The 19,571-nt window shown below is 39.3% G+C and overlaps 1 protein-coding gene across 1 annotated transcript; it reads left to right on the forward strand.

The window, feature by feature from the left end:
- Nucleotides 1-161: 161 nt before the first annotated feature.
- LOC117295272 (tyrosine-protein kinase CSK-like) lies at nucleotides 162-18,602 on the forward strand. The gene is made up of 11 exons (XM_033777828.1): nucleotides 162-275; nucleotides 4,703-4,849; nucleotides 8,406-8,625; nucleotides 8,902-8,998; nucleotides 9,774-9,839; nucleotides 10,636-10,738; nucleotides 11,664-11,748; nucleotides 14,887-14,960; nucleotides 15,256-15,451; nucleotides 17,183-17,269; nucleotides 18,143-18,602. The coding sequence occupies exons 2-11, from the start codon at nucleotides 4,773-4,775 to the stop codon at nucleotides 18,347-18,349; spliced, it is 1,212 nt and encodes a 403-aa protein (XP_033633719.1). The 5' UTR covers nucleotides 162-275; nucleotides 4,703-4,772; the 3' UTR covers nucleotides 18,350-18,602.
- Nucleotides 18,603-19,571: the final 969 nt, after the last annotated feature.

A 19,571-nucleotide genomic window follows, 5' to 3' on the forward strand; every position in this document is an offset into this window, starting at 1 on the left:
TTGAACGTATTAAAGGGGGTTGGATACCTGACACAAAATCAACCTCGTACTTAAATACCTCGAAATCTAACCAAAACCGATGCGGTGAATTCAACCTGGGAACAGGGTTAATATTAAACTATTCTCTGAATTTTTTTTTCTTGATGAATTAATTTATATAGATGGAACGCGGAAGTCCTGACTGACATAAATAAATGCAGGGAAAACAAATCTGGACTTAGCACACGCGAGGTGATTTGGCACGACCGCAAACTTCTTTAGTGCTTTTTATCTGCGTGAGTATAATTTCTTCTCTTTTGCAGTGAAATTATTGATGAAAAATGAACTAAATTGAGGATGACAAATAATAGTTGCAATCAAATTAATGCGTGCGGCCCGGCGAGTGCATCATTTCATGATCATGACATCACTGACCTACACAGTCACAGTGCTACACAACGCAATAAGAAAATTATTGGACCCTTCGCCCATCCGTACTTTTCTGATTATGGAAGTAACTGATTGAGAAAATCAACTGGCTGCAAGTACACTCTGACTCTGTCATGCTTTATAATTGTAATTTGGAGGTCTTATATTTACTCTTAAAAAAAAAAACGGTGTCAACAGTACAGTCAACTGTCAACATGGTCAATCAGTGGACATAGTATTATTGGTAATTACTCAAAATAATTATTAGCATGAAACCTTACTTGGTGACAAGTAATGGGGAGAGGTTGATGGAAACATTGTGACTCAGAAGTAACAACATAGTTTTCGAGAAAGAAGTAATTTTCCATGAATTTGATTTCGAGACCCGAGGTTTAGAGTTTGAGGTCTCAAAATCAAGAATGTGAAAGCACACAATTTGTGTGACAAGGGTGTTTTTTCTTTCGTTATTATCTCGCAACTTTGACGACCAATTAATTGAGCTTAAATTTTAACAGGCTTTTTATTTTATGCATCTATGCTGAGATACACCAAATGAGAAGACTGGTCATTGATAACTACCAATTAGTGTCCAGTGTTTAATGTAAAATCATAAATGGTCAATCAATGTCACATTTTTATTTTTGATGAAATAATATGCAATTTTTTGCAAATATGTAAGCTGTGTTATCTGCTTTTAAGTCTGTCTGTGAACAATAATTGATGATATGTATACTCCAAATAATCATTGTGTTTTTAATTAAGTTAGTTTTATACAGTGTACAGTATTGGCGTGGCTTACTCCTAGAACTGCTATATTATCCACTAAACGATTTGATGATAGCAGAACAGACCTCTGAAACAAGGTCCATTTGAGAATTAAACCACCTGATAAAAAGCAACTTTGCTCTTTCAGTTGATAAGCAGTTAACTTGCCCCCAGCAAAGTCGCCCACAATACAACAATCAAAATTCATGCTGTCATTTTGACAGTGTGTCATATTTGTAGTATCTCATTATCATATAACTCATTATTTTCTGTGTCTGCTGTGCATCAATGAACAAATTAATTTGATGACAATAATAAGTGTAGTCGAGCATTGCATTGCATGATGCACTTGACCGCAAACATTTTATTCAGTTAGTCTGAAAAATTCATTAAAAGTACCTGAAACTACACTCAAAAGTATTTTAACGTAAAATAAATTCACTTGTACAATTTGAGTGGAAAATTATTTTCAATGAAGGTTCTTTCAATTCAAGTTTCAATTTTTAACCAAATTTTGGCGAAAAAGGCGGGATGTATTTTTTCCCAACCATTTTGGATGGAAATATTAGGGTGGTTTGCTCACTACAAAATTTAAATAATTTATTAGCAAGTAATCAATTCAAACTTTTTTCAACAAATATTTGCAACTCTACACATTGAAAGACTTTTGGGCAATTTCCGGAGCTTAACATGCTTTAACACAGTTTCAACCTTTGGGAAAAATTTCCAACAGACCTGATACTTCATAGAGGCAACCAAGGTCATTGCCTCCATGCCCCCTGGTTATTGCCCTTTATGCCCTCGAAATGCTCGACAGCAGAAATTTACAATTTCCTCATACACTGTACTATTGATGAGAAAATGTTACCAGGCCTTTTGTGTTTCCCCTTTCACATTGGCAAGTTGAGTTCACTGTAAAATAATTCAGGAATGATTGATTCCCCAAACATGTTTTCAATTACCTTTTAATGCTGCTTTATTGATGAGACATCTGGAAATGGTTATTTGAAATGAAGCCACTAGGCATAGACTCAGACTGTATCATTTTCTTGCAACCCAAATACACACACGCATCCACTCTTCTCAAACAATTACACTGGTTACCAGTTAAACAACGCATCACCTTCAAAACATCAGTGAACATGCACAAAGCACTCTCTAACGTACTTCCACAATACCTTACAGAGTCGCTAAATTTCAACAAACCTGGCCGGAGTGGGCTCCGCTCCGGCCAGAATCTAACAATCCCTCGCACACACAAAATGGCAGGGGACCGGTCCTTTTCAGTCGCTGGTCCCCGGTGCTGGAACGCCCTACAAAGTCATATTCGGAACACCAACACACTCCAGACATTCAAGAGTCTTCCAGCGCATTGAATTTTGTAAAATGCGCTTTATAAGTCTCGTTTATTATTATTATTATTATTATTATTGTTTTCTTTAAATGAATCTTGGTATGGAATATGAACTGTTTTGAAAACAAGCTCTTAGTGCCACGAGTACATTAGGTATAGTCTGTGTGCAGAAAAAAAGTGTTATATATAATTACAATGTCATTGAAGCACTGTCATGACTGTACAATACAAGTTTAGCCTATTATATGCTAGTTTGCCAGCTTTTTTAGATTGCAGCTTGTGTCAAGTTTAACACTACTACCCAGTGTAATGAAGTGTTGGGTGTCAATGTTCACTAATTTATGTGGGGAAGGTGTGGAAGGTGTACAAACTTTACACTCCATGTAGGCATTAAAGACCCTGGACACTATTGGTAATTGTCAAAGACCAGTCTTCTCACTTGGTGTATCTCAACACATAGGCCTAATGCATAAAATAACAAACCTGTGAAAATTTGAGCTCAATTGGTCGTTGAAGTTGCGAGATAATAATTAAAGAAAAAACACCCTTGTCACACGAAGTTGTGTGTGTTTAGATGCTTGATTTTGAGACCTTAAATTCTAACTCTGAGGTCTCGAAATCAAACTCGTGGAAAATCAAATTCTTTCTCGAAAACTATGTCACTTCAGAGGGAGCCGTTTCTCACAATGTTTTATACCATCAACCTCTGCCAATTACTCATCACCAAGTAAGGTTTTATGCTAATAATTATTTTGAGTATTACCAATAGTGTCCACTGCCTTTAAAGCCATTATACCCTTTCGGTACAGAAAAAAAAAAAAGTTCACAGATTTACAAATAATTTACAGGGTTTACAGAAGGTAATGGTGAAAGACTTCTCTTGAAATATTGTTCCATGAAATGCTTTACTTTTTGAGAAAACATTAAAAAAATATAAATTCCCTTTAGCGAGAATTACGGATTTATTTTAAACACATGTCATGACACGGCGAAACGCGCGGAAACAAGTATGGGTTTTCCCGTTATTTTCTCCCGACTCCGATGACCGATTGAACCTAAATTTTCACAGGTCTGTTACTTTATATATAGGTTGTGATACACGAAGTGTGGGACTTGGACAATACTGTTTACCGAAAGTGTATAATGGCTTTAAACTCTGTCCACACCATGTTGGCCTATTGTGTAGTATCACAGACAACAGGGTGATTTGATGCTTCAATTTCATTTTATAATATAAATTCCGTTTAGGGGAGAAGGAAACTTCTCTCCTCTAGGCCTATGGTTTGGTTTGCTCCCCCCCCCCCAAGCAAACAATGATTACCGTAGCTATTAGGGCCTACTGATACTGTAATACAGGTGTACCTGGATTTGGCTCATTCAATGGAGATTGGGAAGGAAGCAACTGGTAAAGTATTGTGGGGGGGGGGGGTTAATGGCAGTGGACAAAGAGTAAAGTACACAGTGTTTACTTATAATATAACAATGTTAGTGTCTGTGTATGGCATGACACAAGGTGTACACTGTCTGACTGTACACAGCTAACAGTAGTTGTGATCACAAAATCCTCCTGTCGTTGGCAGGAGGGTTACTTTATCGCAACTAAGCTACCAGCTACAGACATGCTACATGCATGTAGGTAAAATCTGAGTGTAAGTTCAAACCATGTCAACTAGTGTAGGCCTATAGGCCAAGTTAAAGTTGAAGTTACAGTTCAATCTTGATGAACCCTAGACTTAAAATTTGTAATAATTTTCCAATTAGACTCAAGAGACTACAAATATTAGGCCTATATGTGATTATTTTTAATAAAAAACAATTCAAGGTGTGTGATTGTATTTTTGCAAGAGACATACCGAATACCGATCATGGAGGTATATTAGAACTACCTCCATGGTTTGATAGGTTAGTAATATATTGGACGTACTTCCTATGGGGATGTGGGTTGGGGATTGGGGCCTATACTATACGAGGAAAATAGTTTGTGGTGTGGTAGAGCCTCGTCTGTAGTTAAGTTTAGTGAGACAATTAACCACGCTATAATTAGCCCATCATATTTTGGTCACTTTGACGTCATAAAACTCACATTGATTCCGGGTGAACAGGTCTGAATCACTTTAAATTAATATCTTCCTCTCGTTTTTTTCTTCTTCTTTCTGTCTGACTTTATTAACGCAGCCGCCATCCCAGACCTCCCCCCTTCAGACGGCTCCCAATGTTGATTGGAAGCTACCGAAGCCGCTAAACCATGAGTGAGAAGAAAAACTGGGTGACTCGTTGGGATGAGGTACCCCAGAGGGAAGAGGTGAAACTTGACGACAAACCGTAAGTCATGGAGGGGTTACCCGATAAAAATACAAAAGAAATTAGCTGTCTTGTTTTGGTCTCCTGCCCAATTTCCTTCCCGACTGTTTAGTTAGTTTCCTGCCCCCCTTTTTGATCAATCATGATGTGGTGTATTTGGGGGAGGGGAAAGGGGTTACTGACTGCTAAAGTTTGTCATACGTTCGCTTCTTGTTGGAGGGGATGCAACGTGAGTCCTCGTTGGAAACGGAGAGGTGGACTTATGGTGAAAGATTTGCTGTGTGATGGTTAACACGTCATCGTTGCTGCGAAACATGGGAAAGACAGGAGGGAAGCAGTTTGCTAGGGCTTTATCGTCTGTGAGAGGGAGCTGGTCTGTTGATTATGTTGATAATGATAGTTTGCCGTGAGTTCTTGTGCATGGATCATTCTAAACAACTCTTTTACATTGTATTCATAAATACCCCAGACAGTTTCTCTACTGGTGGAGAGCGCGTCACGTGGGGGTGTTTAAACGGTTGTTAATAACCAATGTTATAACTGGCTGGCTTCCGCGTGTCAAGCGCGCAAGATTATCACATGGAACGCAATTCATAGCTATTAGTAACAGTGCGTAATCTACTTCTAAGCGCACGCGCGTAATCTATTTTGGCGTACACACAACCCACGCGCAACAGACTCTCCACAAAGTTTTTGAAAAAAATATTTCAAACCTCAAATTTTCAACTGTCAAAGTGTCTGTAATTGTATTTTTTTAACGTTTTTTTTAACAAAAGGGCATTTATGAATGGGAATAAAAGAGTAGTGACTCGTTCTTAAACGTCCGTTTAAAACCTTGCAAGGTTCTTGCCGTGCGCTTCATCACACGGCAATTCGACCCTGTCGGCTTTAAACGGCCGTGTAAGAACTTGTCGCTACCCTTTTATTCCCTTACTAACTGACATAAATTACTTTGGGTACATGAAGGCCTGTGTTTATACATGCTTGTGTTTGTGCATCAACTGTTTGAGTTGCCTCAGTTCATGTCATAAATACACAGAACCTTCTTAACAACTTGTTTTAAAGTGTACTATCAGACTATGTTCAACCTACATTCGGTACACATCATTACTTTTGGCAGGCCTATATATTTGAACATTTGTGTGTGTGTACACCTGTACAACATTGAGCAGTTGGGTTCCCTCTGGTACATGTATGTATTATGTGTAACATTCTTAGTTTGGCTCGCAGTGCAGTAGGCCTACAGTGTGAAATTCAATCTATTCTTCAGTTCTTAATCTCAGAGAAAAAAAGCCATCCCTTTAAATTCCACCAGTTAAATGTTTTGTCCAAGGGCCATTTGTTCTTGTTTCAGTGTAACATAATTATTGGTGATTTTTTGAACTAACTGTATAAAACGTATTTTGCTTGTTGAAATGTATTTTTGTATGTAATTGAACACCCAGCAGGGTGGATACGTGCGCATTACAAGTCTTATTAATTGTAAGTCTCATCTCATTTCATAGGTTCATTGGTGTGAATGTGTACATTTTCTTTTCCAAATACATTCTCCAAAATATCTGAAGGCAATTAGGTTTATCAACCTGCAAATTACAAATCCATCTTTACACTCATCCCCTGTTTCCCTATTAGTTAAAAAGACAAACAAATTTTTTCTCAGCAAATTTTCATTGTCAACTTACACTTATTTTAAAAGAACCAGGTGAACCAACCATAATTTCATTCATAAATTCATAGCTTAATATTCCAATTCCTGATCGGCTGATAAAAACCTTGTCTCAGTCAAAAATTATATATAATCATAAAAATCATTGGCACCAGGATGTGAGCAAAAATAGACACTATAATCATAGTTCTTGGGGAGGCATACTTATCGGAACCATTATTTATTTTGATTATGACCCTAACAAAACACTGGGCTCTCTCATTATTCAACGCTTTCAAAGCAAACCCTCATGGGCCAGTGACTGCAGATAATCCATGTTTGGGGCAGTCCCAGACTCCTGGGTAGCTTTGAGGAAATAGCTGCAGTGCACACAATAGTTTTCCCGTTCAATGGAATTTTTGAAATTATTTTGAAAAAGATCAGAGAGGAAGTTACGGCTCCGCTTTCAGTATTACAAAAATGCTTGAAACATTCGTTACGAGGAAGTTCCTTTTCTTATGTTTTACAATAATGTGTTATTACACTGTACATGTGTACATCATTGGTTTTAAAATTTGTTTTTCATTCTTTAGCTCTCAACAACACCGTCAAAGCATTTTTGTAAAACCTCGACAAAATACAGGAAATACATTCACTTGAGTATTGTTTGAAGCTTTGCATGGTGTGAATGTTGGAAGAAACCATACATTATAAATGTCTTTTGTGGTAGCGTTGGCTCTGATTAAAATCACTGAACCATAAAACTAAAAACCAACAGTATGCTTTGCCTTTAAATACTTAAATACATTTACTACATTGTAGGTGTAGCAATACGTGGTAAGGAAAGCTGAAAGCAAAAAAAGGGTAGACCTTCATTCGCCTTGCTTTAACCAAAAGGGCTGGGATGGGCAAACGTATCATGCACTGTCATTGGTTTAATAATGCGCAGTCCCATCATGCATCACACTCACACTGCACCATATTATTTCTATGCACTGCATACATGACGTTCTTCCTGAACAAGAATCTGTGCAAGCAATTAGCTCATCCCAGCGGTCCTGGATAGACTGGCCGCTGGGGCCGAGCGAAAGACCTTCACAGACTGTACTTGACAATGCTAACATAAAACGCCCCAAAGCAAAAACCAACCAACTAGAAATAACATGTGAAATTGATAAGATAGGGTTTCAATCACACATGCCATGTGGTATGAGTCACTTGATATTATCATCTTTTACAGCGTTTATCATCATCATCATAAACCATCATTGAATCACATCCAATCACTTCCTCTCTATTGCCATGGACAATGCTAAATCCAGGAGATGAAAAAAAAAAATACTACATGTATTACATGTATTACACCAGGGCCCAATTTCATAGAGCTGCTAAGCACAAACAAGTTTGCTTAGCATGAAATTTCTTCATTGATAAAAAACAGTATTACCAACCAAATTTCCACATGATTTTCAGCATAAGTAATCAACAGCCGAATACCACTGACGAGCAATATGCAACAAATGGAAATTTGGTTGGTAATGTTTTGATCAAGGAAGAAATTTCTTGCTAAGCAAATATTTTCCTGCACAGCAGCTGTATGAAATTGGGCCTAGACCTGGCATGTATGCTTCGTGTTTGAAAGGGCAAGGGCACCAAGTCAATTTCTCCTTGGTAAAGGACACCCTATGAGGAAAATGTTAATTTTGGACTGTTATAATTATAGCATTTCAATTGCACCAAAGGCAATGACCAGGGGCAATCGCCTTTGTTGCCTCCGTGAAGTATCAGGCCTGCAAATTCAATATTCCTCGTATCTTATTCCTTATATCATATTTTTGTAATTCTAGCCTACGAGAAAGACTTTGTGCCAGTGTCAAAATGTCAGGATCCTAACTACTCTTCTCTACTTTTACTTTTTGTGTTTCTCTTCAGATGGTTTCACGGAAAGATTTCAAGAGAAGAAGCTGAAAGATTAATGGAGCCGTGGAGGAATGGTACGTTCCTGGTGCGTGAGAGTACACACTACGTCGGTGACTACACCCTGTGTGTCTGCATCGATTCCAGGGTGGAGCATTATCGGATTATTCTCGATCACAGAAAACTCACCATCGACGAGGAGGAATACTTCACCTCCCTGCCGGAACTAGTTTCAGTAAGTTGTCTTTTTGCTAAGGACAAAATTTGTTGCTAAACAGCAGTGCAGTGGGGTCGATTTCACACAGAGTTGGGACTAGTCCTAGGAGATGCTAAAAACTTACGGCTAGTCCTAAGTTTGGACGAGTAACTGGTCCCAACTCGAGATGAGGATAGTCTAAACTTTGTGTGAAACCCACCCCAGGTGTCCTATCAATTGTACAAATCAGTAAGAGTCCATTCTGATGTGATGTCAGGGTTATGATTGAAACACTTTGCTTGATTACAATTGCAGCATTATTCGGAGGATGCTGATGGCCTCGTCAGTCGTCTCATTACACCGGTGGTCAGTCAGAAAAGGGATGGAGGGTACTCTTCGCAATTTGAAAAAGGTAAAGAAGGGGGGGTGGCAGTTTATGGGAGTTAGGATCAGGGTTCCCGTGCACAAGCTACCTTGTAGTGCATCAGACGGTATCAGTGAATTGCATGCCAATCTGCGCAAATTTTGGCCAATACAGAAAAAAAAAAAAAACAATTAATACATTAATAAAACACAGTTTGTTTGAAATAAATCTTCAAAAAAATCATTGAGAGAAAGCCAAGAGTGCCCCAGATTGCACAGTAGAATTTTTAAAACCAAGATAAACACCAAGTAGAAAACATCCCAAAGACCTTGTTTAAGTTCAGCATGCTTTGGCCAAACACCCCCCCCCCTCCTTTTCATTTATTTTACAAAAATGTTATCTGTCTGGACAGATACTTGCTCATAACACTTGTGTAGAATTGAGCATCTTGTCAGTTATTTACTTGGTAATTATAGTCATTTGGAGGAATTTGAAATATTTTAACTAAAATTAAAGATGGTTTCAAACTCACTAAACACATGCAATGCCAGTCAGTGGGTTAAGTTACAATACTTAACAGGCATGTATGCTTCGTTTTTGAAATCAAGGGCACCGAGGCATTTGCTCCTTGGTAAAGGGCACCCTATGAGGACATTTTAAATTTCTACTGGAGCATTTCAAGGGGCACCAAGGCAATGACCAGGGGCAACGGAGGCAATCGCCTTCATTGCCTCTGTGAAGTATCAGGCCAGACTTAATCTACTGACGATTTTCTATCACTACACTTGTCTTTAACTTGTTCTTTATTTTTTGTTTTGCATAGCTGGCTGGTCCATCGAGAGAAATCAAATTATAGCTGGAAGAGTGATTGGTCGAGGAAACTTTGGAGGTAAGAACATCAGCAAACTGCCCACAGCAGGGTTTACTCTAAGAATACATGAAGTTAACTAGGGCTTTAGGGAGGGCAAATTAATTTTCTATTTGAAAATCTTTGGGAAGTCTATGAGATACTTTTTAGGGCACCAATGCCACAACCAGGACCCATTTCCAAAGAGCTGCTTAGCTGCAGATTTTGTGCTTACTGTGTGATTTCCATTTCACAGCGCTACGCTAGTCGTAAGCACACGGAAAGGCATGCTTACTGTATAGCAAATGAATGAAGTAACCATGCAAATCCACGGTAAACACGCAAGTTGACAGACTAATTTTCTTGTTAACCTGTGCAATATACTTATGCTCAAGCACATTTTTTCTGCTACAGAGGATGAAATTTGCCCACCGTTAAGCAGCACAATGAAATTGGCCCCAGGGCAGCAGAGGCTATTAAGGGCCATGTCACAAGGGGGCAATTTATGGGCAACCAGTTCCAGGCAATCCCAAAGAAGAAAAGCATTCACATTTCAATGTTCACATTTTTCTTGGGGACTGGAATACGTTGTTTGAAAAATGACCCATGTGCTACCAAAGTGGTCCTTTAACAAGTAATGCAGTTGGTTGCCTGTAAAAGTTGCCGTGTATGACAAGGCCCTGAGGCCCTTCATGGCCTGTGTAGTTACAGGCCCCAACGTAGAAACTGGCGCATACCTGAACCCCTCATCCAAAGTGTCCACCCAAGCTGAGACGGTGATACCAACCTTAATGATGGTAACGATTCTTGAACACTATGTTTCTTTGTTTTTAAACAGAGGTTAGGAAAGGGAGTTACCAAGGGCAAGATGTTGCCATCAAGGTGATGAAAGACGACAAGCTTCAGAGCCAGAGCTTTCTTGCAGAGGCGTCAATTATGACGTAAGTCCTTTTGTAGATTACATGTTAGGTGGAAGGTCACCTTGCTTTCTAAAAATGTGACCTTGAACATGAACGTTCCAGTTCACTTATGGCAGGCAAGATGCTGTACTCGTTCTGTTTAAAACAAATTTTACATTTTTTATCTTGTGTACACTCATAATAGACTTCTATATTTACAAAATGGTTAGATATTGTTTGATTGAGACTTATCTTTTAGAATTGAGACTTTTCCATTAAAATTGAGGCCTCCCTTTAAAGACCAGAGGTTTTGCTTAACATGAGGTGTGAGGTGTCTTGGCTGAGCCGATAAGTGCACTGAACTCGAGCTCTTGCGCTTCTGGTCAACAGAGTGTGAGATTGAGTCCCTGTCGTGACACTTGTGTCCTTAAAGATGCTATGTCAGATTTTTGGCCCCAAACATTAAAAAATAGATTTTTTTTGAGTGAATGGTATTTCAAAGAGTATCACCCGCTCCAACGAAAACAAGTGGAACTTTTACTTTTAATGGTCAGGAACCATGACAAAAATTTAAAACGTTTCTTATAAAACACTTAAGAATTGGTCACGTGATATATTGTCGGGATCCCGATAAAAACTAATTTTGAGCACTTGATTTCACTGCTACTAATAACTGGCGGACTTTTTCGAGCAATGGCTCAAATGAAAGCTTGTAACTTTCTCGACCCCCATCAAAGTACCTTTTGAATTTTAAATCAAAATTTTCGGGTCAAATAGGCCAAAATTCTGACACAGCATTTTTAAGCAAAACCCTTACAGATTAATGCTTTGTCCTTTGGATGGGACATAATGCTGTGTGTACCATCACCGAAAAGGTAAAAGTACACACTTATATTGCTAAGAGAAGGGGTTGGCCCCAGTGTGTTTATCTTCAGTCATTTAAAGCACATTTATTTTCACCTTGTAGGCAGTTAAGACATCCCAACTTGGTGCAGCTAATTGGTGTGTCATCAGGAGCTTCTCTATGGATATTACTGGAGTTTATGTCAAAGGTCAGGCAATATGCAGATTTATTCTAATGTTTACTGTAGTGTATTTTGCTTTGTAACTTAAATTTAAATAGATTACTGTTGTGTAATCCTCCTAACTCACTCGAAGCACAACTGTGCAGAGAACAAACTGTGTGTGTGTGTTTAAAGACAGTGGACACTATTGGTAATTACTCAACAAAATTATCAGCATAAAACCTCATTCGGTAACGAGTAATAGGGAGAGGTTTGTCGTATAAAACATTGTGAGAAACGGCTCCCTCTGAAGTGACATAGTTTTCGAGAAAGAGGTAATTTTCCACGAATTTGATTTCGAGACCTCAAGTTTAGAATTTGAGGTCTCAAAATCAAGCACCTAAAAGCACACAAGTTCATGTGACAAGGGTGCTTTTTTCTTTCATAGTTATCTTGCAACTCCGACGACCAATCAAGCTCAAATTTTCACAGGTTTGTTATTTGATGCATATGTTGAGATAAACCAAGTGAGAAGACTGGTCTTTGACATTTAGTGTCCAGTGTCTTTACATACACGTACAATGTGTGGGCCTGAGAACAAAAGTGTGTCCTCATAATGCATTTTGTAATGTAGGGACTTGCAACACTGTGTGGGCTTACACATGCACACACAGTGTTGTGAGGAATGATCTTAAGTAGAAAGAACAGAGGAATGTCCACAGAGTGTATGCAACACAGAGCTGGTTGTACATTGTTGTGGCACTTGTGTCCTTGAGCAAAATACTTAACTGTACTTGCTTTGGCCGTCAGATGGGACATCAAGCCGTAGGTTCCATGTACATTGGTAGTGCACATAAAAGAACGCGGCAGTTGATTTCACCAAACTCTTCCTAACTCAAGATTAATCTTAGGACTTAGGACGAGTCCCAACCGTGCACTGTAGCATGCAGACCTTAAGATTGATCCTAAGTTAGGATGAGTTACTCGTCCTCCTAACTCAAGACAAGATTAATCCTAGCGTTTTTGTGAAATCGGCTGCAGAACACTTATTGTGGAGAGTAGCGGTTGACCCCAGTGTTTCAGTGTTCACATAGCAAACACCCTTGTTTGAAGGTTTCCTCGGGCATGCAAGCTACAGTGTAAGAGTAGGGGATAACCCCAGTGTTTCTGGCACACATAGCGAGCACCCTTGTTTGAAGGTTTCCTCTGGCATGCAAGCTACAGTGTAAGGGTAGGGGTTAACCCCAGTGTTTCTGGCACACATAGCGAGCACCCTTGTTTGAAGGTTTCCTCTGGCATGCAAGCTACAGTGTAAGGGTAGGGGTTAACCCCAGTGTTTCTGGCACACATAGCGAGCACCCTTGTTTGAAGGTTTCCTCTGGCATGCAAGCTACAGTGTAAGAGTAGGGGATAACCCCAGTGTTTCTGGCACACATAGCGAGCACCCTTGTTTGAAGGTTTCCTCTGGCATGCAAGCTACAGTCATGAAGGCATCCTTGGTTTCATTACCAGAAATATAAAGTTGCAATAATAATCATTCAAAGCCACATCGGGTGACATTGAGTGTTTGAAACAGCAGGAGGCTTGCAATAGACTTGTAAACTCAGTATGATCAGATCCGACTGTAAGCGTACATTGCCAAGGTAACTAATCCGATACGTCACATCAGATCTATGTTAACCACATCAGGATATGATGCAACAGGTTTAGGCTGGCAGTCTGCCCACCATGACAAAGTAGGATGTCATTGGGGCTTTGTGTTGACAACCAGGACAGATGACCATTGAACTTATCCATGTGCCCTGGGATGACAATTACGTTGATTGTTTCAGAGAAACTACTGGACTAAAAGTGGCACAAAATATCAACTTGTAAATTAGGTAGGTATTGAAACTTAATGACTTGATGCCAATTCTAGGTCAGTGTCCCTTGGCAACAGAGTAAAGCAACATCTTGCCAGGGCCGGTCTATTTATAGCTCTATGAGTCATCGTCCATTGTGACAGTACAAACAAATCTCTTGAAATTTGTGGGGGAAGTGCGTCTATTTATAAATCATTCAAAGGTTTTATTGCACTTTCACTTTGTTTATTTTGGTGACTTCCTTCTTAAAGGGAAAAAGTTTTAAAATGGAAACAAGCGTACATGTAACTAAAGTTATAGACTTGTTTTACTTTACTTCATAAGTATTCATGATTAAGAGCCGAACTCTTATTGGTCCATTCGTCATCATTGCATGCCTGATGCTATTTTTGCTGTTTACTAAGCGCAAGATATAATATGAGTGGTGTCACATACATGTAGCTACAGGTGTATATCATTACATAGTATCAGTGCAGGCTGGAATAGTCTTTTTTATAACACCCTTTGCACAAAGAGTCTGCCTTTTGATTGGTTTAGATAGAGAGCAAAGTGAATGCAAACTTGACGCACTATACGCTCAGCAAACAATGTACTACCCCCACATCAACCAGTCTACATGTACTATACCCATAGAAACATCAGGGCCCAATTTCATGGCTCTGCTAACCGCGGAATTCTGCGCTTACGTATCATAAAATTGTGTGCTACAAAGTTCTGTAAGCGCAGAATTCTGTGGTAAGCAGAGCCATGAAATTGGCCCTGCTTATTGGTACCCAATAAATGAAGGCGTGTAAAAATTTTTTATTTACCTCATTTACTCGTGCTACGGTTATAACTATGACTCACTTAATGATCCCTGGAGCAGTCTATTTTCCCTTGGCTTCGCCTCAGGAAAATAGAATGCGCCAAGGTACACCTTGGGAGTCGTAGTTTTAACCTACAATCACTTGAAGCAGTCGATATTTGTATGCTAACTTTCAAAACCACAGGGGATCATGTTTAATGGTCAGACAGTAGGAGGGTGCTTGTGAACTCATCATCAATCGTCATAGGCTGCTGCCCGTTGACGCAACAACTGTCCACTTCTCCTGGGCTGTGTGGCTGGTGCAGGGGTGATTTTGCCTCGCTGCAGGGTCCATCAAGCACTGCTGCTGCAAGACCACCGAGGCATACTGCATGATGTTATCAAATTGCAGTTTATCTATCATTTAAAACCACAGTGGGCGATTTCGAATGCGATACACAGCGGGAGGATTAAACTGACCGGTATTGATGCTTTTTCAGACAAACATCCATCTGATTTTTTGTTTTCTTTTGATTACAGGGTAATCTACTAGACTACCTGAGATCAAGAGGTAGATCCGTCATCAGACAGATCGACCAAATTAAATTCTCCATGTAAGTATTTTGCTCCATGATGTCATGATATTTTGTCATCTATGAGTCAATTATTATGGCAGGTACAGGTTGTTTGTCTTCTGACTGGCACCCCTGAGTACAAATATTGACAAGATAGGGAGACCCCACTTTGGAATTTTTGTAACGTTGGGTGCTGCATTATTTCACGCAAATGATGGATTTCTGAGGAATATATGACGACCAAAACCCACCGCAGAGAAACGTATGCTGCCATTGAATGTGAATCTGTTGCAATTAGTGGTAAACATTGTTTTCTTACTTGTGAATTTCACAGAAACATAGCAAGTGGCATGATGTACCTGGAGGAGAAGAAGTTTGTCCACCGAGACCTCGCTGCCCGAAATATCCTCGTCTCCGACGAAGACATCGCCAAAGTATCTGACTTCGGTCTGGCTCAGCACGATCGGGATCTTGTCGAGAAATCCAAGATCCCAGTCAAGTGGACGGCACCAGAGGCTGTCAGAAATAAAGTAAGATTTATTGATTTTCTTTATAAGGGTTTGTCCTGTGTTTCTGTTTCACATAGCATTGGTAATTACTCAAAATATTTATTAGCACAAAACCTAATTTGGTCACTAGTAACGGGGAGAGGTTGATTGTATAAACATTGCGAGAAACAGCTCCCTCTGAAGTGGAGTAGTTTTCGAGAAAGAAGCAATTTTCCACAAATTTGATTTCGAGACCTCGGATTTAGAATTCGAGGTCTCGAAATCAACCATCTAAACACACACAACTTCGTGTGGGGAAGGTGTTTTTTCTAACATTATTATCTCGCAACTTCGACTACGAATTGAGTTCAAATTTTCACAGGTTTGTTATTTTGTGCATATGTTGAGATACACCAAGTGAGAAGACTGGTCTCTGACAATTACCAATAGTGTCCAGTGTCTTTAAAGGTTTCCTCAGGCTTGCGCGCTGCAGTGATTATGTTCACTTATGAGGCATCCTTGGTTTGAATGTGTATTCTTTTGACCACATCATGTAGCTGTATATCCTGAGATACAGGAAGGCAAGCCGTGCTACAACTTATTAATGGTTTATGTCTATATAGTTTCCTGGTACCTCACATGTATGTTGAACACGTATTTGGTGTCTATGAGGGGGTCTGGTTACATGTAGCAAGAACATTATCATTTGCTTTGGTTTTTAATAATTTTAAAAACTATCATTAACCTCTAGTACACTCCTAAATTCTCTTTCAGGAAGTTCTCTGACTTTGCAGGATATTGTAAAATAAAAGTTGTTTATCATTGGGCAGGGCTTACAAACCTAATAGCCAAGTCAAAACATATGGGTGTTGAGCTACCAAAGATCAGAGGTTTTTAGGGTGTGGGAGGGTCTCTTGCCAGAGCCAGTAGGGATCCTTCCTCATTCCAAGAGATGACACCTACAAATGAGGTCTATGGTTAATCAACATCAAATCTGTTGGACTCTCAAGATAGTGGTATGCCTGATTCCTTGAATGATGGAGTAGGATCCTTCCTTCCTCTAACATGTCTAACAAAATCGAACACCAGAGAGTCAGCCAACACCCAAACTGTTGAACTGTGATTATGGTTCTATGCTTGATTCCATATGTAAAAGCATAAAACAGAATTAAACAAAACATGCAGATAGAATTTGTAGGGTTAGGGGTTCGCTAGGTTTATTCAAAATGCCAAGTGATACATAATCCACAAGGGAAATTGACTACATGTAGGTACATGTAAATAGGGAAACCAATATCAGTTGTAGAGCACCAGGACATTAAACTGGAGGATGTTGGTTCAAATCCTGCTCTAGTAAAGTTCTCTTTGTTCAACCCCACCATGATATGGATTCAGTGACAGTGTCATGGCTGAGCAGTTAAGAGCACCGGATTCAAGCACTGGTGTTTGATCAGCAGGGTGTGGGTTCGGATCCCGGTTGTGACACTTGCTACGTAAAATTGCCGAGGTAGTGCTTTCTGCTCTACCGGCCAGGCTTCGAATTGATGATTTCCAAGCCTACATGTACATTCGTATGGACTGTGAAAGGGGTAACTCTGTTTCAGCCCTAGGAGTAGGTGGCAACGGCCTCTGGACAAACATAATTGTAGCCTCGAAGTGGCCTTCAGTCCTTGTGTGTCAGGCAACTTGCATAAAAAAAAAAAAAAAAAAAAAAAAAAAAGGGGAAACAAAAATTGAATTGATTGTTAAATTGTTTTGTTCTTTTCTGCACAGCATTACTCCACCAAGTCTGATGTGTGGAGCTACGGTATTCTTTTGTGGGAGCTGTACTCATTTGGGAGAGTTCCATACCCACGGGTGGTAAGTTGATACCAATAAGAGCTACAGTTTGCTATTTCCATTGTCCTGTTTTCTTTTGATGAAGAGTATTACTGTTGGAATTGTGAGATGAAACTGGCTCTCCTTCAAATGAGAATGATTAGATGGTTATACCCACAAGTTAAAGAGAATTGTGAAATGTTTGTGAAATGTTTGTGAAATTTTAATACATGTAATTCTCTTTGGAGGGAGTTCTTCATAGATTATTCTTTGCCATTATCATGTTTGTTTGCGTGACATAAGTCCACTGTAGAGGCCGAGTCACACTGTAGCAATAACGAAAACGATAACGGTAATGCAAAGAGAACGCATTCTATTGGTTGAATTGCTTCATGCAGGACGTGCCCACGCTCATTCAACCAATCGAGGGCGTGCATTGTTTACATTCCCGTTTTTCGTTCCCGTTATTGGGGCCTGTGTGATCGGGCCTTGAGCCACAACGACTTTACACAAACTGACTCCAGTTATTACCAGAAGCCTATAGGAGTTGCGTTGAGTCCTCCCGACGAGACCAATTAAGAACTCACTCCTTGGTTGTAAAGTAAATAACAACACTCTATAAGGTTAAGCTGATTTTCTACCTTACGCACCAGGTACAATGTAGTAGTTTAAAGCAGGACAGTTCTTTCACAAGTCTCCCGAAAATCTACTCCGCGGTAGTAGAATTTATTGCAAGGCAGTTCTCTAACATGTCTAAAAAAGAAAAAATAAACCTGGCATTAGACACACACAAAGAGTAGTAGAATTTATTGCAAGGCAGTTCTCTAAAGAACAAAATTTACCTGGCGTATAGACACACACATGGTGTTACCGCAAACCAAATATGTATACTCTTGTCGTTCTTCATCCCACCAGCCCGCTGATAACGTCATAGTTTTTGTGGAGGACGGCAGCAGAATGCAACCCCCGGATGACTGTCCAGACAGTGTCTTTGACGTCATGCTCAAATGCTGGGAGCTGAACCCGACGAAACGGCCTACTTTCTCGTCCATTCAGCGGAGGTTAGAAGACTTGAAGCGGCAACTATTGACTGATACAAAGAAGATGGAAACAGATTTCTAGTGTCGGACAACTTTGGAAGCTTCACTCTGATATTTTGCAGACTTGAGTGTTGTTTACACGGAGATGCAAGGGAATATATTTGAGTTTTTCGGGGGATTACTACTTAGAACATGGTGCCGAGCACTCATAATGGCCGATGAAAACAACATTTTTGATCGGCGTTCAAAGGTTCATTATTTCGATATATTTTTTTTTAACCCTTAATTAAACTACGCACTTAAAGGCAGTGGACACTATTGGTAATTACTCAAAATAATTATTAGCATAAGGCCGTACGAGTAATGGGGAGCTGTTGGTAGTTTAAAACATTGTGAGAAATGGCTCCCTCTGAAGTAATTTTCCACGAACTTGATTTCGAGACCTCAGATTTAGAATTTGAGGCCTCGAAATCAAGCTTCTGGACACTATTGGTTCACACAGCAAGCAACCTAACCTTGTTTACTAGGTTTACTCAGGCTTGCGAGCTAAAGTGATTAAGTTAACTTAGGAGGCATCCTTGGTTTTATATACCAGAAATATATAATAATTTACCTGGTAAGTCTGCCACCCCACCCTGCATTTCCGATGGAAAATTTGTTTGCAATTTTTGCTTCAGAATCCTTTTCTTCTTTAATGTTTCACAGTTTTGTTTGTAGTTTTTATCTCTTTTTTTTGTGCTTCTACTGTTTTTGTAGTAACTATTAAAAGCCACATAAATAATTTCAGTGCTTTCCATTTGAATAATCCACCGGAATACTTTAAAATCATTTTTGGAGTGATTTTTGTTTAACGTATCTGTTACATAAATTTGGCCAGAAGCGTAGAAAGTATCAAGGGTAAGTATGTATATTTTGATTTTTAAATTAAAATAGCAGAGTAAAATGAGATGTCCAATGCCTTTCATGATTTTTTTGTTTTCACATGCAAAGTTAAGATTCCTAGTAGAAATTTAAGGCATATGAACAAATTAAAAGTTTGTACAGAACACTGATGCTTAGGTCTTACGGAGCACTGGTACCTAGGGCCAACTTGCAGATTGGCCTAAAATGAATAACAATGCATAGTTTTCTTTCTGGCTGCTAAAATATTAGTATTGTTATGTGATCTACTTAACCATAACTTACATGTTACTTCTGCTGATAGTTCTTTATCTGAAAGACAGATCAAATATTCTACTAAAAAGTATTTTGTTCAAGAAAATAAATGTCGTTACTGCAATTCAAACTTACACACACTGTTATCA

The sequence above is a fragment of the Asterias rubens genome, chromosome 10, assembly GCF_902459465.1.
Source record: "Asterias rubens chromosome 10, eAstRub1.3, whole genome shotgun sequence".
NCBI classification, from domain to species: domain Eukaryota; kingdom Metazoa; phylum Echinodermata; class Asteroidea; order Forcipulatida; family Asteriidae; genus Asterias; species Asterias rubens.

Excerpts from the sequence above, each read along its gene's own strand:
- LOC117295272 (XM_033777828.1), top strand. The coding sequence starts at position 4,773 with ATGAGTGAGAAGAAAAACTGGGTGACTCGTTGGGATGAGGTACCCCAG. Across the intron at positions 9,840-10,635 it reads TGGTCGAGGAAACTTTGGAG|AGGTTAGGAAAGGGAGTTAC; the intron begins GTAAGAACATCA and ends GTTTTTAAACAG. Across the intron at positions 17,270-18,142 it reads GAGTTCCATACCCACGGGTG|CCCGCTGATAACGTCATAGT; the intron begins GTAAGTTGATAC and ends TCATCCCACCAG.